The 27,387-nt window shown below is 39.0% G+C and overlaps 1 protein-coding gene across 2 annotated transcripts in view; it reads left to right on the top strand.

Annotated features, from left to right (window-relative positions):
• LRGUK (leucine rich repeats and guanylate kinase domain containing) overlaps window positions 1–22,958 on the top strand; it is a 75,162-nt gene extending 52,204 nt beyond the window's left edge. Inside the window, exons 12-20 of one of the 2 annotated variants that reach the window (XM_075208545.1) lie at window positions 6,526–6,622; window positions 8,230–8,343; window positions 8,614–8,815; window positions 11,980–12,090; window positions 12,916–13,058; window positions 13,135–13,223; window positions 17,761–17,895; window positions 18,326–18,501; window positions 22,424–22,958. In XM_075208545.1, coding sequence (XP_075064646.1) covers window positions 6,526–6,622; window positions 8,230–8,343; window positions 8,614–8,815; window positions 11,980–12,090; window positions 12,916–13,058; window positions 13,135–13,223; window positions 17,761–17,895; window positions 18,326–18,501; window positions 22,424–22,608 — 1,252 coding nt within the window. In that variant the 3' untranslated portion in view covers window positions 22,609–22,958. Of the gene's footprint in view, window positions 1–6,525; window positions 6,623–8,229; window positions 8,344–8,613; window positions 8,816–11,976; window positions 12,091–12,915; window positions 13,059–13,134; window positions 13,224–17,760; window positions 17,896–18,325; window positions 18,502–22,423 lie in introns of both variants that reach the window. The other variant, XM_075208544.1, reaches the window with a different exon arrangement.
• Window positions 22,959–27,387: the final 4,429 nt, after the last annotated feature.

Genomic DNA, 27,387 nt, shown 5'->3' with positions numbered 1-27,387 from the left:
AGACTTAACCTCATCTGTCAAACTCCCATTGTCCCATAGATTGTAAGCTTGAGAGCAGGGCCTTCTCACCTCTTTGTCTGTTTTACCCAGTTTGTTTATTAGTTTACTATGTTTGTCCCCAATTGTAAAGCGCTACGGAATATGTTGGCGCTATATAAATAAATGATGATGATGATGATGATTTCTGTTGCGAGTGGTGGGGCCAAAATGACACGATTGACCGCTCCCCGCCCCCTCCCTCTAGTCACACCCCTCTCCCGGAGGGAATGCACTGCCTGAAAGTAGGCAAGTATGCTGTATCTATCTATTGGACCTAAATGTCTAGCTATAATTCTTTCTGCAAATCTATTTCATCTGCAGTTTCAATTTTGACCACATGGTGTCACTTCAATAATTCAGGAAGCATTACAAGAAAAGTTACTGGAAGAAAATGGTTTGTCAAGTCTGTTTGATATGTGAACCTTCCCAGTATTTTTTCAGCAGCTCAGAAAGCAGTTATAGTATTTACAATCCTTACTTCCTCAACTCTAATCTCCAACATGTGTGACAGTTACTTACAATAAAAGATAGTATCTTTCATGTAAAAATATCTTTGTAAACGTTGCAAGTTGCTTCAGATACATTGGCAGACTACAAAATCTAGGAATAGGATCTTTCAACTATAAGGTTCTGAACACCAGAATGAAAAAAAAAAGCAAATTATTGCTATTGTTCATTAATAATGTCATACCCACAGACACTGAGAAGAGCACTGCTACCCCATTCCATGTGCAGGAGAATGCTGGGGTAATTTAAAATGTGATTTAGTATATTTTAGCAAAGTAGTTCCAAAATGCATAAAAGATCCTTATCTTGGGAAAAAGTCTCAAGCACTTATACCTGTATATTGCCGTTTGTATTTAAGAGAGACAGTACTAGTTCAAATGGATTGCTGGTAGACAGAGGACAGATTTAGATACTGAAACACACCACACACCTGCTGGATTTATATTGCCCATTTGTTTTATATGGTGGAATTCACATTTCTCAAGCTGCCATATTCAGACAGATGTGTCCATGCAGGAGATTAAACACATTGTGATAATAAATCATAGAAGGTCACACAAATTGTTAGAGCAGAATTATGACATGCATAGATTCACGTAATCTGGCATCTCTACTAGGAACCATCTTGCAGCATGAATGTCTGGTATGTATAGTGTGGAAAATGTGTTATGCATTAGTTTTAGCCAGTGCTTTTTTTTGTAAGGAAAAAAAGGTGCCGAAACTCACATCACGTAGTCAATCACTGTACAAACACCCACACACGTCAGTTGTGTAACAAAACATAACGGTCACCACCTGCAATAAGCTCTCAGCGCGCGACCACACGACCAATCATAAGCAGAGCAGCGCCACAAGCCGAGCAGTGCCATCACATCCAGCGCGGACGATATACGCATGCATCGTACTTGACACACAAGCAGCCTGCATGCACCGTTTTAATGATTTTGCTGCCGACCTGCTACGCTCGACAGGGCGATTCAAGTCCACATGGACCAAACATCAAATGTTCAAAAGTTATTTTTAAAACTTGAAAAATCTGTTGAAAAAAGGTGCCGGAAGTCAGTTCTGTGAGTTCTATGACAAAAAAAGCTCTGGTTTTAGCCATTAAAATTAAAAGATCCTTCTTTAATCCAGATCTCTGTCATAAATTGCTTATATTAAGAAACTTCAATTGCCTATATCAACACCATAAAATTATCCCATAATTGCCAGACCAGATTTTGAGCCCCTTGGCTATTTTTGCAGAGCTTCCCTTTCCATTGCCATGCATAGCTTAATGACTAACATCAGCCATGTCCCATACATCATGCGTATATGGCATAGATGTATTCTGCTAGTAATTGATACGAACATAGTGGCAGACATAAATGAGAAAATAAATGTAACAAAATGATAAAAGCAGGGACTCCCTGGCAGTACTGCTCTATTGAATACCCATATGGAACGCTCCATCAATCCAGGCCTGACTGTTGCGCCATTCAGATTATCATAGATGCTCTTTTACAGCGTGTCCATCAGTAATGTGCAGATTTTACCAATCTGAAGGTATGTGAACGACTACACACTATTCTTAATTGTATCCTCCTCTTTATCTAACAACCCCCATTACTTTTATTAGGGAAAGATAGTCTGCTGCAGTACTAAAGGGTTTGCTAATCATGTGACTTGTTTACCAAATAGTTGTATTTGAGCAAAGACTGAATTTAACCAACTTTTTCTAACTACACATTGGTGTATTTAGTAAAGCATCTGACACCTGGAAACAAGAAATACAACTAAAACAGGATACACATCCTGAACATCTATAGTTCTGCTACATGGATATATCTGTTTCTGCTAATTATCTCTGAAATGTAGCTGAGATACCTGTTTAACGTCACTGTCACGGACAATGCACTTGCTCAGTTTCTAGGGCTATTAAAGAAAACGTTACTTTGAAACATGATGATGTCCATATGGGTCATCTTGTTTTAATTTAGCCCAGTCCATGCATCAGAGGGGAGAAGGGATATATAAATACACTGACGTAAGACAATAAAGATGACATACATTAATGAGTCACTTTATTTTTTTTAGTTCCTTTTCTCTCTTTTTTTTTTTTTAAAGTTACAAGGAAGGTCTTTGGAAATTCTGTGTTAAAGTCTGCACTGACGCATTAATCCAGTACACTTTATGAAGTGGAAGAATAAGAGTAACCAACTATAAAATGGGAAACAAAAGCCGCTCAATCACTGTTCTTATTCGCTATTTTGGAAGGGAAATCTAACCACAAATAAATGAATAGAGTAATGCAAGTGAATAGATGTCTTATTAATGTGAAAAAAAATAATAATATGTATGTATATCATCATCATCATCATCATTTATTTATATAGTGCCAGCAAATTCTGTAGCGCTTTACAATTGGGAACAAACATTTATAAGACAATACTGGGTAATACATATAGACAGAGAGGTAAGAGGGCCCTGCTCACAATCTTACAATCTATGGGACAATGGGAATTTGAAACACAAGGGCACGTGCTACATCATATTGCACATTGGACCAGCTAGAATGTAAAGGTAAAAGTATTGAGTGGGCTGTGTGATCAGTCACACAGCAGTGTTGGTCAGAGGGTTGCTGTCTTGTGTTAACTGTGTAGAGGGTGGTAATAGGGTAATCTAGGGAGATTAAGAGGGTGGTTGAGGAATATTATAAGCTTGTCTGAAGAGGTGGGTTTTCACAGAACGCTTGAAGGTTTGAAGACTAGAGGAAAGTCTTATTGTGCGAGGGAGGGAATTCCACAAAGTGGGTGCAGCCCGAAAAAAAAGTCCTGTAACCGGGAATGGGAGGATGTGATGAGAGTAGAAGAGAGACGCATATCTTGTGTAGAATGGAGGTGTCGAATCGGGAGATATTTTGAGACAAGTGAGGAAATGTTGGTGCAATTTTGTTGATGGCCTTGTATGTTAGTATTTAATATTGGATTTGTTGATATACAGGCAACATATATATAATATATATATATATATATATATAATATATATATATATATATATATATATATATATATATATATATATATATATATATATATATATAAAATATAAATGCTTAGTGGCGTGTGTTAGTCTGTCTGTGTGTGTGTGTGGAAAAAATAAAACCAAGCTGCAGCGCCACCTGCTGGGCGGAGTTATACACTGACCTACTAAATTCTTAGTGTGTGTGTAAAAAAAAAATTCAGAAAGGGCCGAAATTTGGTATACTAAGATGTTTTTAATTTGTTCATTTAATTTGTTAATTGTTAAAAGTGTTTATAAAGATTTTAAAAAAATATATATATATTTCTTGAAGGAGAAGTGACAGTTGGGAGTGGTTGGTGGTTGCCGGGGGTGACAGAGTGAGAGGAGTGTGATACTCAGGACCGCTGAGAGAGATCCCTGTGTCTGGATAGACATCTGGATAGATGTGGCGATGAAAATGAAGGATGAGGTGATGAAGAAGAATGATGAGGTGGTGACATGTGGACAAAACCACGTTAAAAAAGGGCGCTTACGTCGGGAAGTAACGCTCTTCCCCTGAGGAGGCCTGGGCTATGGCCCAAATGCATGACAAGAACCTTTTTAACACCTTAAGTAGCTTGATTTGACTAGAATGCATGAGTATCATGCACGGGTTAACTTGTGTATATATATATATAGTTGCAGTTGCCGTCTGTTTGGCTGCTGGACCCTCTGCATCCAACTCTCAGCAGCCAAGACCTAGTCATGTCAGAGCTGCAGACACTACAGCAGGGGATAATAAGTTGTTCTATCCCACTCTCTCTTTACTTACCCTAGCTAATTCACATTCATCCACATCTCTCCATCAGGCATATATTCCATTTACACACTTTTTGCTATTCACTTTTACCACACTCTTCTCTCCATCATCCTATTATTGTTTCCCCTTCACTACTTCCCTCCTTGCTAGCCTGCACACATGGACGGTTTTGTTTCCTACACCCACCACACTCAGCAGCCCTACATAAACAGAAATATATCTCACTACTGCACCTTCACAGCTGTCCCAATCTCCACACTCGCTCCTCTTGTTTCAGCTGTGCCCTTAGAATGTAAGCTCTCTAATGCGTAGGGTGCTCCATATGCTTTGTTTTCATGTTTGCATTTATTTATTTTTTTCTACCTTGTACATTCCTGTTTTATGTATGTCCTGTTTACCCTACTGTACGGCGCTGCTGAGCACTGTGATACATATCTAATATATAAAGTATAGTGGCCGAATTGGGCTGGTATATGGTGGTATGTGATATCGCCATTTCATCTATTGCTTTGATCATAAAACTAACAAAGATTAGCTTCTACTCTCCAAGTGTGCCCTTTAAAACGCACTTATTTATTCAAGCCTATCAGCCCTCCTCCTAACTCCTTTGTCTCAGTTATCACCTTCACTTCCCCACTCAGTACCACCCTATTTGTGTCTTCACCTTCCCTTTATGATGTAAGCTCTCATGAGCAGGGCTTCATTCCTTGTGTTCTCCTTCTACTATTCCATCACCCTCTGTACCTCCAGGTCTGCTTCCCTAGTCCTGTTTTCCTGAGCCCAAGTCTACTACACATTGGACATTACCATCACTCTCACTCAATATCCCGTAATTAACTTGATCTACATTGCCATGTTATCGGTGTGTAATTTGTTTAATCAGTATGCTTGGTCTTTGTACTTGGATGTTTTCTGTCTGTTTATTGTATACTACTTTAAATGTCATGTACGGTGCTGCAGACCTTTTGTGGCGCCAAATAAATAAAAGACAATAATAATATTACATTCCACTCACTTACATTCCCATTACATTTTCCATACCAGCAATTCCAAAAGTCTTCTCTTGCAGTAAGGCAATCCACCATGTTTATACATGACCCTGCCTGTCGGATGTTATTTGCTTAATTAAAGCATGAGCTACACCTGTCTGGAAGAGCTTGCTTTCAATATCCTTGGTGTCCATCATTTAATCAGGTGTTTCTATTTTTTGTCCACTACCATCACTTTAATATAATATTCATGTCTCCAAAACAACTCTGAAAAGACGTACAAATAATTGCAAAATACACCCAAAAAAAAATCAAATAATATAGTCCTTAGCAATGAAGAAAGCAGTCAGAAATGGTTTGCTAGTGCTGGCCACTGTCAGCAACCTTAGCTTGTTAGGACTTATGCATCTGCAATTGTAATGGATACTGAGTATACGCATCTCCCCGAGGGTCTGTCTCCGCTCACGATTCCGCAAATACTCTTACTGTACGCCATCTGTGTTTGCATTCCTTTCCTTCCCCGTTCCACATCTACATATGGACATGAGTACACCTGTGTTGTGGGTATGATCAGTACAAATGTGGGTATTTTACGTTAAGGAGATGGGGGTATGCATGAGGATTAATACATATTTTTAATGTTATTGAAGTTAAAGAAATGTAAATATATTTCACAAAGCTGCAATTTTTGTCCTATAAATAAGAAATAAGAACAACAGATTACACAGGTTTATTACATAAACATTGATCTTCTGCAAAATCACAGCACTCAGAATCTGCAGGTGAAATATATGGGAATAACCTCCATGACCGCTCAGCAGCAGGGCTGAGAAAGAAGACTAACAGCTTTCAGGCATAACAAATAAACCTGTCTGTGGAGAATGGGCTCTGATGAATAACATCAAACATGTAGTGATGGAGAACCTGGGAAAATGTCTGTTCATCACGCAGAGCCCTTTGACTTACCGTTTAATAAATCTACCAATGGGTCAAAGGAAAGCACCATAGTGTTGTACCGCACTTATTACTGTATTTTCTGCATATTCTTTAGGACTGTAGTAAAATATCATTTAAACTTGGTCTGTTACTATTTAAGTGTCTAAAGAACCTTTTGTTTTTAGATGGAAAAACTGTAAATTGTATCTCAAAGAGTCGTTGAAAGTAACATTATTCTGTTTTACCTTTCAGCCCCTGTCATACGACTAGAAATCCATACTTTGGAGAAGAGAAGCGGTTTGATTACCATTTTGTCACACCAGAGATATTTGAGGATATGACCTGCTCTGTAAGAAAATACCAGCCCCGTGTTTGGGGCCTAAAACAATTGTATTTTATGATAGGAGTATTATCGGGGGCACCAGAAAAATGAATTGAATAAATCTTTAGATAAATAATGAATTGCTATCTAATAGTCACCATTAATGCAGAAATAAAACAGCCACACATATAAAAAAAAGATTTCCTGAACTCCTTTTATGTTACTGTCATATCTTAAAATAACAGTGGGTAGTAACTAGAAGTGGTCAAATTGTTAAGCATCCATTAACCCCTTCACCCCTGTAGTGAGCCGATCGGTGCTTTTTGCCAAATCCCATTTGGTCTTTAATATCGGCTATTCTTCTATGCTGTACCTATACCATACTTACCAACCTTTGGTAAGTTCCCTCTGGGAGATCCCAGGCAGGGGGGCATGGTTGGTGGGTGGGCAGGGCGCGGTAATTTGCGTCATTTTGGGCGGAGGGGTGGGGCCAAGATGACGGAGCCCGGGAGTCCTACCCAAATTTTGGGAGTCTCCCGGACAGTCCGGGAGAGTTGGCAAGTATGACCTAAACAAATCATACTTTGCATTTTCAGCATTGGTTTCTTTATAACCCAAGGCTGAAATGTCCAGTAGTTTCTGTTAGGTGGTGGGATAGATAATAACACAATTTCATTTATTAAAACAAAGATGTTGAGTAAATGACAGTCATATCTTTCTGACCATCTGATAATAATTGTTTGGGTTGAATTTGATATTTATTTTTCCAATATGAGATGAGTGGACTGTAAAGGTCACAGAGGTACAGAAAAAGGTGGGGAAGGGATACAATTTAGGAAACTAGACAACCTAATTCATTAAATGACTTTCTAACCCAAGCCTGGAATGCACCAGAGTGTCCAGAAGTGACACAATAGCAGAACATCTTTCAATTACTTTCTAAATTAAAGTTGGGCAAACAGTTGATACAGAGGGATTGCCATACCTTTCTGGATCACTACTAGACTTACGACTGGTCGAATTGTACCCCATTTGTACTCGCTGACTTAGCATAAAGTGTCCCCACGTATTTTGCAAATGGCAGAGACAGAAATTTGGTTCCAAAAATAGCTGCCACCCTTGTATTTATATAAATAGGGGTTTTCCTTTTTGTCTAATGATTTCAATTGGTCACCAGAAAAGAAATAATAACATTTCACCCTAGTTTACAAGAGACTGCCCCCGTTCAAATAAGGGTGAGCCACCTGTTATTTTAAAGCAACATGGGGGAGAACAGGATTTAAAGAGTCTCCCCTTCTAGTTACTTTTGTTTTATGAAAACAAAAAGAGGAGCATCCTAATATGAACAAGAGGTCTTCTCTATTCAAAATGAGGGTGCCTCCATTTATTTTAGAGCAATATGTGAGATCTGAGTGCCCTCCCTCCCTGTACTTCAAGGTTATTTATTGCCCGACATACAGTGACAAAAATCCATACATTCACACACTAACAATTATTTTCAAGAATAAAATGTGAATATACATTGGCAGAATATTTCCACCATTTCATACACTGTATCTGAGCTTTAGGTGAATGTGTTGCTAGCTGCAGCATTGTGACTAATGTATATTATTAATACATCTATGTTTTTTCAGGGACAGTTTCTCCTAAGTTTGAAATACAGTGGTCACTACTATGGTCTGAGCAGAGAGTCTGTGGAATCGGTTGCAAGAGAAGGTCTCGCTTGCTGCACCCACTTGGAAATAGAGGTACCTCCAGCTTCATCTCACTTATAATAATGTACAGTATTCTCCCATGCACTCCAACTGCTGCAATGCATTTTAGGCACAGCTAATTGCAGGAGAACATCCCCAGCATTTACTTCTCTCAGGTACACAAACTATGTATCTGGTGTTTATACTGCTGTAAATGGTACATTTATGGTTACTACTAAACACCCGCCTGGATATAATTTTTCTTGTAAGCATAACATTATAGGTGTAAAAGGTAACACTGTGATGTTGAATGATTTGTTTTAGGGTGTAAGAAGCTTGAAAAACTCCTATTTTCAACCACGTTACATTTTGCTTCTGCCAATGGACAAGGAGAAATATGAAGGATGGCTGAGGAGGAAGGGCTTGTTCACAAGATCGGAGATAGATGTTGCAGTGTCTCGCGTGGATATGTATATAAACATACACCACGATTCACCTGGCTTCTTTGACGCGGTTATCAACACAGGTAATGAGCAAGGCAATGATAAATTATTTTAAATGATGGTTGATTTTCCCCATAGCACCAAATTTGTTTTTTTTTTCTTTAATCTTAGAAATTATTTCCATTTATGGTACAGGAGTTTTTTTTTTTTTTTTTATAAGTACTTTTGTTTTATTTATTTGTTTGTACTTTACTTTCTGGGGACAATCTCACACTGGACTGCCCCATGACCCCCACACTCCTAGCGGCACAAGATAAATGGGTCTTGGAATGTTATGGGGCTACGGAATCTGCTGGCGCTATATAAATGATGATATGTTGTGCGTACAGACTGTTTCTCTATTCTTGTTAGGCTCTATTTTTGCAGAGCGTTTTTGTTCTCAGTAAAAGTTGTGGCCGTATTTCTCCACGGACACCCCTGCTTGGTACCAACCCCACCACTGGACACAATGAGAGCGATTTGTAGTGTGTTTACTCTATGCAATTTAAAATATATTTATTTAACAGGGTTGTGTATCTGTTTATTTCTTCTTTACTTTTTTTTCTTCTTTTTCTAGGCATACTAGATCTAGGTCTTATGGACCCCTTGTCCATTATGCATGGACCCAGTGGGTGGCAGTTGCCTCTTTGGAGGTCCCATTAATTCATTACTCCACTGCTCAGGGAACGGCAGTGGGGGAATGAATAGGGACCCTAGAATGTCAGCCTTCCTTCCTTGTGGACCTTGAATAAAGGACACAAGACCTCTAGATATTACTTACTTTTTCAGTGTAATAGACAAACACACTCGCATATCTTAAATAAATATATTTTAATTAAAGCTGTAACTGTTTAACATGAATCTGATACTCATTTTTGTAGGATATCCTCCAATAACACAGTTATCCCTTTGATAAATTACTAGTAGGAAGACAGACATGGCTGCAGAGTCTCTCCACTGGAAGGCATGTGTGTTTCAGCACATAAGCGCTACGGAATATGTTGGCGCTATATAATGAATGTTGATGATGATAAGCTCATTCCTGAGGAGAAGGACAACTGAACGGAGTCAAAGTCTTCCCTTCATGTACATTATGGCAGAGGAGGATAGTGGTGGATTGTGCTCTGAACGAGCATGCTGAGGGCTTTCTCGAGCCTCTCTGCTCACTACATCATATGTCATGTGACACTGGTTGCCTTTGTAGTCGTTTAACATTAGCAAACTGTAAATTATCAATAGATAGCTTGAAGAAACAAGAGTAAATAAAACTCCCTCTGTATCTTCTTACAGTAAACCAAGGAGAAACCATTTGTTTTTATCTGATTGCAGTTTAAAAACACACATATTGCCATAGCTCTCTTAAAAAAATAAATATAAAAAATGTACTGCCCTTTTGTTGATACAATATAGTCCAGCACCAATAGTGGGTTTTAACCCAAACACCCCCTCCAAAAAAAAGAATATACAACAAAGACAACCCGTGGCTCTCCAGCTATTGTGGAACTACACATTCCAGTATTCTCAGTGTTCTGCAAGTTCCACAACAGCTGGACCGCAACAGATTGTTTGTTAGGATGTATACAGAATCTTAGGGCAACAATGGAGAGTCTGTTTGTGAACTACAGCTTTTTTCCTTATCAGCCTGTTGTTTACTACTGACAGCTGGGTGATCTTATTCCAATTGTTTTACAGCCCTGAAGTGATAGGTAGCTTCAGAATCAGGCAGCAAAATGTAAAGATCAGCATCTGTAACTAGCTTGCACATGTAAAGATCTATACAATACATATACCAATAAACACACTTTTATTAAAACTGCCTTATATTTTATACAGTGTTGCACCTTAATCTAAAGGATCGCTTTTCCACCCAGACTTTAAATCCCAGAACTACAAGCCTTACTGTATATGCACTATAGAAGTGTGCTTGATATTGGCCAATCTCTCCCTATTGTTATCAGTAATTGTGATGCTAGTTGTAAGGCCCCTATCTTCCTACTGATGAATCACGCAGAGATATGCGAAACACGTTTATGATTGGTTTTGCATTTGGAAAGCTCAGGGACATCCTCCACAGCCACTGGCTTTTGTGCTCTCTGAAGCCCCTAAAACACTCAACTGAAAGGTAAGAGGTGTATGTCAATACATATCTTCCCTTCATATCTCCTAATTTTATATGTAAGTGTGCTTAATAAATACCATATATTGAGTCTCCGTGCTCATTTTCTTTTAGATTATAGCACTAACTTTATGCTAATCAAAGTTTAATAATTATTAAATACTGTGTGAAATGCAAGAGAGTGTTTTGGTTGCGTGTCATCTGCAATCTCACCCTGCTATTTGGTCACCTGATTCCCACACCTTTCTCTAGGTTTTATTCAAGACATTTCTAGAACAGCATCAGGACACGTTTGATTCACATTATTTGTGTACTTAGATTGCTGCCCTCTGTTGAGATTTGACTCTCATATACATAATATGTGTAAGCGGTTTGAAGGATCTACAGTAGCTGTGGGCTCCGGGTGGCCACTATTGCATGTTTATTATAAATAAATCATTAGAAAAATTACGCTAATACCCGCTAGAATGCTGTAAGTATAGAGAGAATATTTGTCATTTTGGTGACCGATGTAGAGGGGTGATAAGTGGGTGTAATAGCGTAGAGATGTTACAGGTGTAGTTTGGGAATTTTATATGCTGCCTGAAGGATTGGAGGCTAGAAGAAAGGCTTGTACAAGAGAGGAAATTGACATAATGGATACAGCCTGAAAAAGGCCTTTAGCTGGGAATAGGGGCAGGTAATAACTGTGGTTGAGAGATGCATACATGTTGTGACAAAGGAAGAACTGTATGTTGGTGCAGTTGATGGCCTTGTATTTAGTAGAGGATTCGGTACATTACATAGAACCAATATAAAGACTGCCAGAGCAGAGTAGCCGTGGAAGAATGTTTTAGAGGGAAAATTAATCTATCTGTGGTATTCAAAAGGGTAAAAGGTCAGGCAGGGGCAGACCAGTAAGAATGGAACTGCAACATTAATCTGGATGACATTTTTTAGTTTTTGACATAGTATTAATGTTGACAACTAGACACAAATGTTTAAAATACCTATTTTCAACTATAATTAGCACTGTGCTCTTGATAACTCTAGCCAGAGATCTGTACTGGAAAATAACCATACTTGTTTTATAACTATATTTTCTTCAAGCAGATGATTTAGATGAAGCCTATAACAAATTGAGATCACTTGTTAAAGAATACCTGGGCCTAACAGAGTCAGTACTGTCTAATGAGAACACAACCAGAGCTAAATCAGGAGCTGGTAAGTGCGTGTAACTAATAGAAATCTAGTTCTTTGTACTGTAATAGGGACATTTCTGAAAGCGACTGAAGAAAAGCAGAGTACAATGGGGAGAAATTTGAGAATTCAATTATCACACTGAAAATAAGTCTCTTCTTACTACAGTTTTTCTGTACTCTACTTTTTATAGATTTTTCAATTTGTTTTATAATTACATTACTCAGATTGTTGCAGTTTATGAATATTTACTGTAACTGAGTTCTACTGTATGTTAGAAGAGCCTCTCTCAACAGGAAATGTTATGGCTTGTAACTTGTATGCATACAGTGGTAGTTGGAATCAGTAAGTAAAAAATATTTTGCTGTGAGTAAATTGCACATAAAACAGGTTGGATGTATAAACTTAATTTCACATACAGTTGTACTTGACACGATAATCTTCCAGCATCAGAGACACAGATCACTCCTCTGTGCTGTTGTGGGTATTGTGCTATCAGTCTGTGGCTTCCTGCTGTCTTCTATTCTCTCCAAACATCATGACACTGCACCTGTCACATGCAGCCCTGTCCTCACTAACTTCATCACATAGTGGACAGGTCTCTGCTTCCCACAATTTTAGAACACTTATCTCCTGAAATACTCTGTATTTTCATGATCTGATTGGCTACAAACTGCTGTCCTCACCTGCTTAATAATTGGACATACTACGATAAATAGATGAAAATTGAACAAAATAAAGTTATCTAATCCTTGCCAAACACCTCTTATAAACAAACAGAACATTCAACATACAAGCCGATCCTGCATCTTTAGATGTAAATTGTACATCTGTTTCATATAAATTTAGACTCTGGAAAGCCACAAACTGGATCCTCAAATGGAGCATGTAAAGTCTCTCAGAACACCACCACCAATGAATTTCATGATTCTGCGGCCAGAAACTATTCTGCTACTGTGTCTGCAAAAGTATCCTCACAGAAAAACCCTGCGGTAAGCACTTTGTGTCTCGTGTATATTTACAATGTATGGAAAACATAACAAATGACATTGTGACTGCTTCTCTCAGGAGGAGGCATCAGTACAGAGACGGCAGCAGGCAGCCCGACAAGCTTTAGCAGGAAAGACCGCAGGAACATACACCCAGCTGTTTCAGAGGTGAGATTAAAAAAAAAAGCAGCATTTATAAAGAATGACATCCTCATAAAGCATGTGTCATGGTCTGTATGTAAGGAAGTGTAAAGAGACCAATGTAGAAAGACTTCTGAACACTACAGTAAAGATACATATGGAATTTACGCTTTTATTGTTGGAAATGGCTGTTTTATTACACACAATCTACATTGTTTAACGAGATTATATGGTATGTACCAAAGAAACTTGATACAAATGGTGCCCTTGAATTTGCACAAAGCAAATAAAATGTTGCTCAGAAACCAGTGAGTACTTTACCTAAAACAGGAAATATAGTCATGGACTCTTTACATGTCATTCTGGTTGGCCAGCTTTGGGAATGTGTTTGCAGTGTTGCATCTCACCAGTTTACTATCAGGAGCTGCAAATTAAACGGTGACCTCATTCCTTAAGGAAAAGAGCAATCATTTACATTGTTTCATTATAAGATACAATATGACTTCTCATCAAGGGAGAAACTAGACAATTTTGGCAATTTAGCATTTGTTTTTCCCACCAATGTACAGACGATTAAACATCACTGTGTGGGATGACTGTCTAAAGACATGTCCACCCCTGTGTGTTGGAGAGAAGGCTTAGTAACGGGCTGCTAGTTGGGTATGCGGTGGACAGTATTATATAGTTAGGGATAGGATTAGGCTTAGATATATGGTTAGGGATATTATTGTTAACCTAATAATACTGTCTACATTAGAATTGCCGCCCTAACACTACTATCTACATTTGAATTGTCGACTTTCCAACCCTGTCTGTATTATGGTGTCGACCATATCATGTAATTGTTGAACATATGTATCACACCCACTAGTGAAACCACCATGTAGGAATATTCATATGCTGGTCCATAAACAAGAACCTGTATCCTTGCCAGCATATTTAAGTCTCCCACTTCTTCCTGACTGTCATTTAAGAAGCAGGACAAGAGTCTAGTGAGCTATTTTGGAACCTAGAGGCAAAATCAGTGATATGCATCAAGGGATAAATAGTAATACCAGTATTGTAAATATTAATCCTCTGGGTGCTTTCAAAACTAGCACAATTCAATCATAATACCAATATCAGGAACAAGAATAATAAAGCTATAAAATGTGATCTTTTACTGTGAATACAAATGCAGTATTACCACATTCATACAGGCAATTCTATAGAAACAAAATACTGTTTTCTTAAATCATAAAAAAAAAATCAGAGTATGGTAGAAATGAAGAACTTTGAAATCAAACTACCCTTCCCAGTGTTTCAAGTGCAGTTGTACACTTCATCTAAGCATTTTAAAATAGAAGCTGCACCTCAATTACCAATAAAGGTATTTTAACACACTGCAACAAAGGAAAAAAGATAAGCACTTCTGTTGTACAGCTCAACATCATCCATGTCTTAGTGTACAGTATACAGAGATAAATAATAAGATAAGACTGGGTTGCTGTGACATCACTGGCTCCACCCTGTGAATGAACCAACCAATCCGCGCTGTTCACATTTCTGCACTGCAACTCTGCAGAGAAACCACAAAAACAGTGCCGCCATAGTTAGAGATGTACCTTCCTCCTAACATGTAACCTACTGCATAGGAGGGGAAGTGTGTTGGACATATTTATTTACATAATTTCTCCACTTATTTCTGATTTGTGTTCACCATTATACAGCTACATTTAGATTTACAAAATTAACTCTTTGCATTTAATGCTACCAATTTTGTAGTTGATCATTCTGACTTTATGTACCTTGATCAATAAATTATATTTTCAGTTGCTCCGGTTTACTCCCACAGTGCAAACACATTCTGTCTTCTGCCAAAGTGAACCTAAGTGTGTGTGTGTGTGTGTGTGTGTGTGTGTGTGTGTGTGTGTGAGTGTGAGTTAAGGAATTTAGACTAAAGTCCATTGGGGCAGGGACTGATTTAATATTCTCTTGAAAGCACTGCATAATAGGGTGGCACTATACAAATAAACAATAATAATGATTTTAAACAATACACCCAAAAGGGCCACCAAAAATGGTTTCCAGAGTTTAGTGTGGAAGAACCTTGCTGGCTTACACGGAGCCCGACCTCAACCCCATCTAACACCTCTGGAATGGAGTCCTTGATAAAGCACAGCGAAACGCGCGTCGGGCGTTTCTCTGTATGTTTGCTTGCACTTCTAAATAACTATACAATATGACCACTCTATGCAGCGATAGTCCTACCGTTAGCACTTAAGAGTATAGGGACCAACAAGATAAAGCAGATAGATAAGGGGAACCTTAGTTTGGAAATGTCTGTGCAGGAAGAAGTTTAGCACTTTAAACATAAGCAGCAACATAAGTTAAGGAGAAGGACTCTTTATAAGGAGAGCCATACACTCTATATAGGAGATTTGAAAAATCTATGCCTATAAGAGCGATATATATTGTTAATGTATCAGCACACAGCACTCCTAACTCATAAATCATCTTTAACAATAGAGTTTTAGCGAGTGACTCTTTAGACTCTCTATAATCCCGATAATGAAAGCCGAATTGTCGAGGGATAGAGAATAGATATTTACAATCAGGGTTGGAACCTATAACAGATAAACCAATAAGGCAAGTTAATCTGCAGTGGTCAGTAATTAATAAATAGAAGTTAAAGCGCATCCAGAGTTTTAAGTCACTAAATTCACTAATTTTCACACTATATTTCGCGCAATTTTTAGAGACTTTTTATATTTATGTCAATAAAGGTTATATTTTAAATGTATGTCATGTCCCAATGATAATTGATGAACAGGATGGGAATCATGGTGCACCAAGAATAACTCCTAACCTCTTTCCTTCTTGAATTATACCTCTGGAATGCAGACTTCAAGCTAGGCCATATTACCCAACATCAGTGCCGGACCTCACTAATGCTCTTGTGACTGGATGCAAATCCCCACAGCCATGTTCCATACTTTAGCAGAAAGCCTTCCTAGAAGAGTGGAGGGTGTTCAAGCAACAAAGTGTGGACCAAGTTCATAATAATGGTCCTGGTTTGGCATGAGATGATTAAGAGGCACATGTTTGTGATGTTCAGTTGTCCACATACTTTTGGCTAAGCAGTGTATATGGATACCAAAATATTTTTTGATTTTGAGTTTTATTGAATAATTGTGTATTATTAGAAACAACTACAAGTGTGCCAGTTTGTCCATGACGAAGTGAAACTATGAAAGTTGCAAACTGAGCAGATAGTTTAGTGAGGCAAGTTAAATGGGGTTCTAATAAATAAGCAACAATTCATGGGACGTTTTGTCCCCGTTTAAATCACTGAAATATTAATTTTAATGGGGGTTGCACATTACATGTATAACCCCCATTTGAAAGAAAGAAACTCTACAGCATTGTTAAATGTCATTATCCCATATCAGTAGAGATTCAATTAGTCCCTATTGATATGGGATCAAAACAAGGAGTTCCCCACAAGATTCACTGCAAGCCAATAGCATACGGCCAAAATGGGCTGAGTGGCTTATGAAAGTCCTGGTCAATTTATTTTTCCATCATTAATCTGTGGTTTGCCTAGCGACAGAGGAAGATCCCATGGATTACAAGTAAAGAAGATTAACACAAAAATAGTCTGTATACTTTTAATTTAAATATTTTAATATAATGGATCAGGGTCTTGGGGATCCTTTACCATTAGCAAAGTTACCACTCCATGGATCTCTGATTCCTAATTACACTGGCCTCCACTGCCCAGGGGTCCAGGAAGAGCACCAATGCTCCCCCTCCCCCCATTCCCTCTCCCTCCTATTGGAAACTCCAGCCTAGGACTGGTTGTCACTATGACTGAAGTTTGTGGTCCCACTGTAAATAATGGGAAATAGCCCAAGCGATATAACATTTTGGCTTCTTGAGAAATTGTGGGGGAGGGGGGCATACTTTCCAGTTTTAAAATTATTTATTACCAGAGGGTTCCCATTAACTTCAATTTGGTTTGTAGATGTAGCACTCATGCTGTAAACTCAATTGAAATAAAAGGGATACTAAAATAAATACGAAAAGGTTACTGCTTAAGGTTAATACATTTGCAAATACATGTCAACACGTCAAATGCATATCAACCACATATAGCTCCATAACAAATCGGACGCATACACAAAGGTATAGCGTTTATCTGCATTTTCACATGCAGCTTTACTCGTTTTTTTTATTAATGCAAACACAAGATTGGTGGGTAAGGGGCCTGAGGAAGGAACATAACCTGCTGCTCTTGGCACAGATAAACTTAATATGTGAGGGGGGGGGGAGTTATAGATAATTTTAAAACATTAGGTTTGGAAGTGGGTGTTATTGCGTTAACAGTCAGGTAATCAGAAATGGGGAGCATGGTATTTAGACAGAAGCAGGAGTGAACCTTTTATGTAGATTTATTTTCAAATGTCTGTGGGTTATCCCGGGTGGAGGCAGATGACCCCTTCTTAGAAACATATATGCCTAAGTGCTGGGAAGATTTGTGTTACATTATTGCATTTATTGTGTTCTCTTGTTAAATTTACAGAGGTCCGGTCACTGCTCCAGCAACATTGGGAACCCACAGACGTCTTCTAGACCCTGCGTCATGCTCATCTATGCAACCAAGTGGGAGTAATGTTACTGCAGATCGTAGTCTCCCACCAGCCAGCCCTGAAACCAGGTAAATATTGTACCAGAATATTGTAGCTCAGCCAATTTCACCTTTAGAAACAAAATATCTAAATTAGCCTGAATAAAGCCTGTTCTTCATAATATGCATTACTTGTGTGCCTATAGCTATACAAATGATTATTCCGAAAATGTAGAATTATAGTTATTGTTGGGGATGGTATGAAGGCCTTACTAATAAATCTGCACATGTATTATAAAATAGTGTTACAGTCAATAGAGGTCTGGAGTGCTGCCAAGTCATAATTAACTTGCTTACAATATTCTGGATCAACAGTAATCGGGGATTCACAAGTAAATGGATTATGTTGAGAAACCAAATATATTATTTATATTGTTTGCCTGATTGAGAAAATATATGATAATTTAGTGTATAAATGGTGGCTTTGCCCTTTCTGTGAATTATACTGTTAATGTTATAGTTCTAGAGACTCAAGACCCAGCTCTGGACTGTCTTTGCTCACTTCTGCTGGTGCCTTCTCTGCCAGAAGATCATCATCTCAGACAACTCCTGTCATTAACATTCACTCCCCTCCAGAAGACAAAATCGAGCCTCTGGATCTGTCTGGTGTTGGGCAAGAACAAGATATTTTACTAGGTTAGTAATGTTTAAATCTTCACTGTAATTCCATACTTACTGAATTGCCTTTCTCCCTTCAATGTAATGTATCAGGCAATATAAAGACAAATTAAAACTTATACATTTAACTTGTCCTACTACTTATGTACATGGATAAAGAAAAACAGCTGAGCAATGGCAGTGAATGAAAATAAAAGTAATTTATATAACTTAGATTTCAGCAGCGATTTTTTCATACCATGCCCAAATAAAAATGACAAATAATGTCCCAGAAGCAGTTTTTTTTTATTATGTATGGAGCAACTTTCTAAAGTCCCCATAAAGGGATGACCAACATCTGCTCCATCATTTCCCAAATAAGTGTGAGGGAAGCTTAAAGGAACTAGGCAAACAGTAGAGTGATTCATTGTTTTGCCTTCTTGAAATGAAACAGACATGAAAATTCTGGTACGAAAAAGAAACTTTAGTCTCAGAGAGAGAACAATTTAGCCTGTGAATTTATGTCAATCTATAATGTTTAGGAATTCAACCTGCACAGCTGAGGTTATTACCACTCTGGGCGTGTCCCAGACAGAAGACCGTAGATGCGCCTCATCTGCAACACAATCCATTTTTTTTGTTTTTTCATTTGAGGACCGTTAAAGATCCCTTATTTACGCCTTAATTGCGCACACTTTCTTCATATTCTGTTCCTGGAGATGCTAGTTACATAACCACACGCTTTTACACTTTCCCTCTTATGACACACCTACTTTAGTCCCTCAAACTAATACAGATTTCTATAGATAATAGCTCCTGCATCAAGACATTATAAATTCATAATCACAATGCAGATATGTATGAAATAGAAACTTTACTTGTACAATACTGTAATATAATTTTAAGAACATAAACTTAAACATGGTACATATAATATAATTTTCAACATAGATTCCAAGCTGTGTGTAGGTATAATAGCTTATATTACTAATTTCTTGCTAATATATCGTCATTACTTCATAAATCCTAATTGCACTCAAATTTTATAGTATATATATCTGGTTCACATACTTCAGTACTCATACACATACAGCTACTAACTCATCATTGCGTACAGTAGACACTTCCCAGTAAAACATTGCTGCTTAATAAAACTTCCCTGTGCAAAGTCACTACTTAAAGCATGGTATGAGGTCGGCCATTTTGAGAGAACATGTTAATAAAGCATGTGGCTCTATTGTGGCCATTTTCTGTTGCAAACCTATTAAATAACAGTGTATTAAACGCTCAATCTTTGTACCTATAACATCAAGTCCAGATCTTAACATCTTACAACACAGGTAGTATCTCATACAAAAGCTTTTTTTGCTAACTTCCAAACAATATCACTTAAGTTAGAAAAGACTCTGGTATAAAATAAGTTAACACACATCTCTATATCTAGCAGCCATTACATATTGTTCACCAACCTCCCTTTGGTCACACAGAAGGAGGGGAATGTCTACAACACATAGGCACAGTCGAATACAACGTAGCAATATTCCCTAAATAAGAATTTAAAAAAAATCTTATTTAACTTATATCTTCCTAAATAACTGTATCTCTTAATTCCCAATTCCTTACAAAACATTTCTTAACAACAATTCCAATTTGCAAGCACACTAACATCTATCCACTAACTATTCAATACAAACCATCCTCATTTACAATTTTAATCCCTTACAACAATTTCCAGTCACTTAAACCAACACCACACATTCTATTAACTTCCATTGCTTACCAACACGGAACACATAAAACAATATGGAACTAAAAACACTGTCCATATTAAACATTTAACCAATATATATTCCCTCATGATCACTGTGACAGGATGGACCAGCCTATGCCTCCCTGTCTGTTGTTGCTGGGAACCAGCTGGGCTTACTTTGCCACCGTTCCATTTCTTTATCCCAATTGCCGTAGTAGGAGGGGCTTACAGTGCTGCCACCACTGACCGCTTCCTATAGTATCAGGGTTGCTGTGGATGGATTCCCCCTGGCCTATCACACTGGCCAGAGCTGCTGAGTAGGGGGCAGAGCGGTGGTACTGGAAAGCTGGTTCCAAACCTCAGAACAGCCAGAAACAAATTAGATTTGAGTCTAATCTGTAGGTCACAGGAAATACAGCAGGGAATACGCTGTCAAAGCAGGATCTTGAAGCAAGTGATGTTTATTACCTCCAGTTTCCTGATAAGGACAGTTCACACTGGTTGAAGGTACCAGTGATCATAAAGTCAGATGGAGCAATAACAATACATTAGTACAAACCAGTGGTGCTTTATACAGTTTTGGATACAGCCTAGCAGGGTTTGGAAAGCCACCCCCCCTGACCTTTTTGCTGGCCCCAAGAAGTCTGAATAATTTTTAGTATCAGGGTGCAATAGGGTTCCCCAAAACATGGATTTAAATGCAAATTATACTTAACAAAACTTACACTTATCTGTGATATCCTACATCACGGTCCGTTTACAATGTTCAAAAAGGTTCTAACACACTGAACAAAAGGCCACTCAGGAACACCAGTAACAACCTCCTGTGCTGCATTTAGACTAAAAAGGACATGTTGGTTACTCACATGCATACACTTAATTAGAACTTCGTCTCGAAGCTACTCAACAGACTCTTCAAACAAATGCTTATTGCATCAGATATATGCCTCAGAAATTAATGCATTTCCTATACAAAGTGCTATATAATGCAACAAAACCAGTACATCATATATAAATAAGCACCCTGTGCTATTTCCTTTAAAGAAATTCATACAATAAGTTATTTATAAGTGATCCAGCCGCTATCACATATTACCATTACCCCGAGGGGCTTAGGCATGGTGTCCATTCCAGTGTACATCCAGCTAGTGAAGAGTAGAGTGTATGTCTCTGAGCAGCCTTCTCCTAAAGGTGCCTATGTTAAGATATGGTAATTACAAGACCTCCAAGAGAATGGCTCATGCACAGGATGGAAGTTAGGCCTATTCAAATGTAAAGTTCTTTAGTATAAAACTCGTTTAACAACTCCCAGTTTGGACAAGTGGGCAGAAGAGGAATCTGCAGGGAAATCAGTTCATTTTTATACTGGCTAACTTTTATTTGTGTGAATCTCCTGATAGAAAATGAGATAAATATTCTTCAAGGACAACAGAACATGCTGTTATTATCTTCAGATTTATAGCAATTTCAGATTTGTATATTTATAAGGATATGATTCCTGAGCAGCATTTCAGTTTGCCAAGCTTAGTGGCCACTTCTCACTTTTTGATACAATGTTTGTAAAAACGGACACCACATCCCTTATATCTAAATTACTGGTGTTCCTCACCTCAGAACATATTTCATTGCATTTTTAAGATTCCTTAATAAAATCAGGCCTGAGACCTCATTTTGTATGTTTAGATAGTGGACCATTATATCAGCTTCCCCCCTCCTGCTTCCACATAGCACCTTTTCAACCAGATCATAAATATTTTTGAAGGTACTAGTGGTACCCACATCAGGACTTTGACACATTGCTGGTATAGAGCACCGTAAAGGAGCAGTTGCATGTGAACTTGGGTTAATCCTATGTTTTGGCCTACTCTGCAAATTTAGTCCTTCTTTGTGAATGACCAGTTTATCTGGGGACCCCAACAGTGCAGTGGACGGGAGTCTCAGGGTAGGGACCACAACAATTTAAGTAAAGGGTTGTGGGTTACATTTTTTTTTTTTTACAATTGACTAATCAAAGGTAGATTTCACCTTGCGTAACAGGATGGGATTTAGTAATATGTGTTAATACAACTAATACAAGTGGCTCAACATTGAAATAGCTGTTTTAAACTTGTTTGTGGAAAATATGTACTGTAATAATTATGGATTGTTAACACTATATTATGTATAAAATATACTTTACATCTTCCCTTCTCTATGTACTTTGTCTCATAGGTGGGACTGTCGGGAATACTCCTGAGACACCGCGGCCACCTTTGTCTACTCACTCTGACATCAGAGTGTCTAAGTCCACATCATCTTCCTCATCCCGAATTGCTTCTCAGACAAGCCGTCCAGGCTCCAACACAAAACCTATTTTACCACCTATTCCTTCAGGACGCAAGAAGTTTTCAACTTAACTACATAAAATTCTTAAGATTCCTAACTTGACCCTATTGATCTGATTTATGGACAATTCTGCCATTATCAATAGATAATTCAAGGCTCTGTCAAGTTTTAAGATATGCTCTGAGAGAAAAATGTGTACATGTACATTTTTGTTAAATTGGTAGAGTAGCAAAGTTTTAGAATATATCTTTCAACAAATATTTAAAATAATTTCTCATCTTTACCCAACTTAGAAAATTAAGTACACTTTTCTACTGTAGAAGTATCTACATTTATTAAATTAAAATAATAACTGTAAAATACTTACAGGCTGAGTAAAGTGACTATTTTATGACAAAACTATATAGTGCTATACTATAAATATGATACTATTTTGATTGTATTTAAATATTTAGTTTTATTAAATGATGTGTAAGAAATGTGTATTCTTATGTTAATCTGTGTTTTTGGGGTTTACATCTTAAACGTGCAATCTCTTCATGTATCCACATAAAGTCACTGTTTAAATCGAAGTCCCATTTTTAGGAGGTTAAGTGTACATTTACTTCCCTATCCAATTTGTAAAGGTATAATTATATATATATATATATATATATATATATATATATTCTAGTAATAAATGTGCAGCACTTACATGTCCTACAGCTTCTGCCGTCTACCGCGGTAATACAAAAGAGGTGCACTTGGCATCATTCTATAAAAGGCTAAGCACAATCTACACACGCTTTTAACGTACTCTCGCTCATTTCCTCACTAGGCTTCTCTCAATGGCCTGACACAAAGAATACAGACATGAAAATACCTACACTGAAAATACTGACAAGTAGGAAATAGCTACCGTAGTAAACAGTGACAGGCAAGAAATCCCAACAGCTGAATATACCTACATGAAAGAAATCCCAACACAAAAAGTACAGAGAGTATGAATGTCAACAATGAAAATGCTGACATTCACACTACCAGCATGAAAACGGCAATGCGAATGGTTATGACCCGCCGACTGTATACTGTTAAAAATAGAGCTATTTAAAAAAAACACAAAAAAAACCACTATTAACCCTAGTGCTGCCAGTCTACTGTTGGTTTCCATAAAATTCAGGGAGGGGGGGAAATGCCCAGCCCAGCCCAGTGCTGAAAGCACTAGGACTGCCCTGGACATGCTGGAGCTTGTAGAACTACCATCTCCACCATGCCCTGGACTTGCTGAGCCATCTAGTTCCACATAGTAAAATTTAAATAAAACACACAACCCTCTTTACAACCACATTAGGTTAATAAAAATAGTACAACCCCTAAAATAAATCACAACACCCTCTTTTTAACTACATATTTATGAAAAATAAAAAAAAACCATAAAGGTTTCAATCCAATAATGCTTGAAACCATAACAACCCAACGTATGCCCAAGGTCCTGTTGCTGATCCAAAATAATACTATTCCCAATGTCCATGAAAAACATTGTCTTTTCTTAGGAGGGATATAAAGGTGACCCTTCATTAGTGCATGCAAATCAATCATGAAGTATAGTACAGAATATTTTTTGATGAAAAATACAATGTGCCCTGTACAAAAAAGATTTACTCATTAACGCCATTAAGTTTATTTTAAAGCACAGTTACGTTAGGTTTGAGTGGGGATTTTACCTGCACAGAGTTCAGCTATCCTCTTCCTGAGTAAATCGGAAGATGGATCCATCTAGAACAGAGTCCAGTTCGTTGTGAACCTGATCATTTGCCGTAGGTACACGGATGATGTAATCCTCATTTAGATCAGCAGTGAGGATACTATATAACCTGTTCTTTTCATAGCAGATTTTTTAGATCTAGTTACTATGATGCTCCATCAAGGTTCAGTTGAAACTAGAGATGGGCGGGCTCGGTTCCCCGAGATCTGAATCCATCCGAATTTAGCCTGAGTACCGAACCAAGCACGCTCGGTACTCTCCCGCCCATTCGGAATCGAAATCGAGGCAAAGCATCATCATGACGTATTCGTATTTCTGAGCTCAGTTCTTGTGAGATTTGAAAAGCATAAATACCCGCCTCCACAGCAATCCATCGCCATTTGACAGAGGGAGAGAGCAGGGTTAGTTCACAGGCTATATCAGCGCAGGGACAGAGCAGTAATTGGTCACATTATTGTTTCTATTCTATACAATTCTAATTTTAATACCAATTGTTACAGCAGTAAGAGGATAGAGGTTTTTTTTTTTCAATTTCTGGCACTCCAAGTGCTTTTGGGGTGTCCCTTATTCCCCATTCTTTTGCAGTAATATTTCTGGCTGTCAAGTCATATTTGTCAGCAGTATTTAAAACAATTTTTAGCACTACAAGTGCTTTTGGGGTGTCCCATATTCCCCAGTGTTTTACTGTAATTTTCTGCCTGTCAAAAGTCAGTATCTAAAACAATATTTAGCACTACAAGTGCTTTGGCCTCATTAAAATGGATTCAAAGCAGTCCACATATGAGCAGAATCAGCAAACCGGTTCTGTCACTAGTCCTGATGGTAGTGTTTCCAGTACGTCATCTGGGAAAGGCGATGTCAAAGTACATAGTCTTTTTAAATCGGGGGAAAAAAACACACACCCCCAAAAAATTTACTGTGTTGAAGCGAAAAAGAAGTGTAACTGAGGAAAAGTGCCGATAAAAAAAAAAAAATTGCCAACATGCCATTCTACACATGCAGTGGCAAGGAATGAGGCCTTCGCCTTTCTCTAATAGTGGCAGATCAAAAAATGTTATTGAGCCTTCTTCTTGTACGGTCAAATACTACTGTTCCGCGTCAAAGCCGAGCTGCAAGAAAACAGTAAGGCATTAGAGGATCATGTATGCTCAGAATCAGAAATGACACCAATCCCTGTGGAGAGTCCATCCACCAGTGGTATGTCTAATCATGGCCTTATCTGTGTGGAGTTTGTATGTTCTTCCACACTCCAAAAACATACTAAAAGGTTAATTGGCGGGGCGTGGCCTGGACAAGCATGGAGTAGCACGTACTGTTACGAGCTCTCCAGCCTGAATATCCTGATATCTCCTGTACAGCGACTAAAATCGATTAAAAACTGCTTACCGAGTGTGGGAAGTGAACCCTGAAGCCCTGCAGATAAAAACGGGTCCACGCGATCCTTGTCTGACTCTGCTGGGTCTCTGGACCCCTCGGCGGCGTCTCCGCGATTTGCGGCCTAGCCGCGCCTTTGCAGCCTCGGCCGTTATTTCCTTTGATCGCCTGAGTGACCTGACTTCCGGTTTTCGGAGGTCAACTTCCGGTCGGCGGTGGGAGCCTGATCGCCGGAGAGAGGGGGACACAGCCTTGAGCTTCCGCTGCAATATATCTGCATCAAAGGCCCTAGAGAACGAGGTGCATCTACACATAAGGCCTGCCAGCACATTGCCGCGGGGAACCTCTGTTTAAAGTGGTAAGGAGAGGGGGCGGGGCTTAGCGGCGGCATCCAGAGGCACAGCAGACAGGGAAGGACTCGCTCCACACCTCCTGACATTCACCTGGATGGAAACATTATACGCTCCGGGCGCCATATTGCCTTCTGGCTGCATCCAAGTAAGTCACTGCTTAAGAGCTACAAAGCAGCTTGTGCACAATCTGTTTACACTGGAGACATAGATGTGTTAAGCTATTATCTGAACCTGCATACTACCAGGAGCTGTCTGGACTTTTAAAGCCTCCTACTGTTACTGTGACTGCTTTACTTATACTATCTGGTGGAGGGTGATTACAGCTGGCGGCCATCTTCCAAGTCCTGAGGGGGTCGGGCTGTATAATCTGTTGGCAGTACAACCCTGAAGCACAACTGTCTTGTTGGGTCTGGCCCTGATTCTCGGCCATATACAAGTTCATAGGAGAAATACTACCCACTTTGCTGTGTAAAACCATGGGGAAGCATGGTCAATCCACTGCTGCGGGAAAACTGGAACGTTTTGCCCGATCCTCCACGAGTGTTACTGGCTCAGGTGAAACATCACAATCTGCTCACCCTCCTCTGTCAGCACCGCAGGATGAGCAGGAGGTCACATTACAGCAGGTTCTACAGGCCATCGGGGCGTCTGAAAAGCGGGTGACTGATAAAATTGCAGAAGTACAGGTGGATGTATCTCTTCTCCGGCAGGATGTACAGAAGATTAGGGAGAGAGTGGGCGAGGTAGAGGCCCGTGTGTCCACGCTTGAGGATGGTTCTGCTCCGGTTGGGGGTCGGTTGGAGGGTTTGGAGTCCCAGGCCTTGCTTTTCAGGCAAAAGCTCACGGATATCGAGGGGCGCCTACGCCGCAGCAACATTCGTGTAGTGGGGCTACCTGAGAAGGTGGAGGGCACTGCTCCAGAATCCTTCCTGGAAAAATGGTTAATCCAATTATTTGGCGCAGATCCGTTCACAGCCCAATTTGCAGTGGAGCGAGCACACCGCATTCCAACTCAGGCACCTCCGCCTGGAGCTCCTCCGCGGACATTTATAGCCAAATTCCTGCACTATCGTGATCGAGATGCTGTACTACGCCTAGCTAGGCAGAAAGGCCCAGTGGAATATAATGGTCAACGAGTAGCAATGTATCCTGACTTTGCTCTAGATGTTCAAAAAAATAGGGCCCAGTTTATCCCGGTGAAGAGAAGATTGCGTGACTTACAGATCCCATATGCCATGATCTTCCCTGCTAGACTGCGTGTGGTCTCAGAGGGTCGCACATCATTCTTTGATACACCGCGTGAGGCTGCTACCTGGCTGGATCGTCTGGCTGCTGGAGGACGCTGAAACGGGATGTCAGATGAGCAGTTTAGCATCCCT

This window comes from Mixophyes fleayi, chromosome 4, assembly GCF_038048845.1.
Source record: "Mixophyes fleayi isolate aMixFle1 chromosome 4, aMixFle1.hap1, whole genome shotgun sequence".
Taxonomy (NCBI): domain Eukaryota; kingdom Metazoa; phylum Chordata; class Amphibia; order Anura; family Limnodynastidae; genus Mixophyes; species Mixophyes fleayi.
The sequence above is the reverse complement of the archived record's forward strand: the minus strand, read 5'-3'. Positions and strand labels throughout refer to the sequence as shown.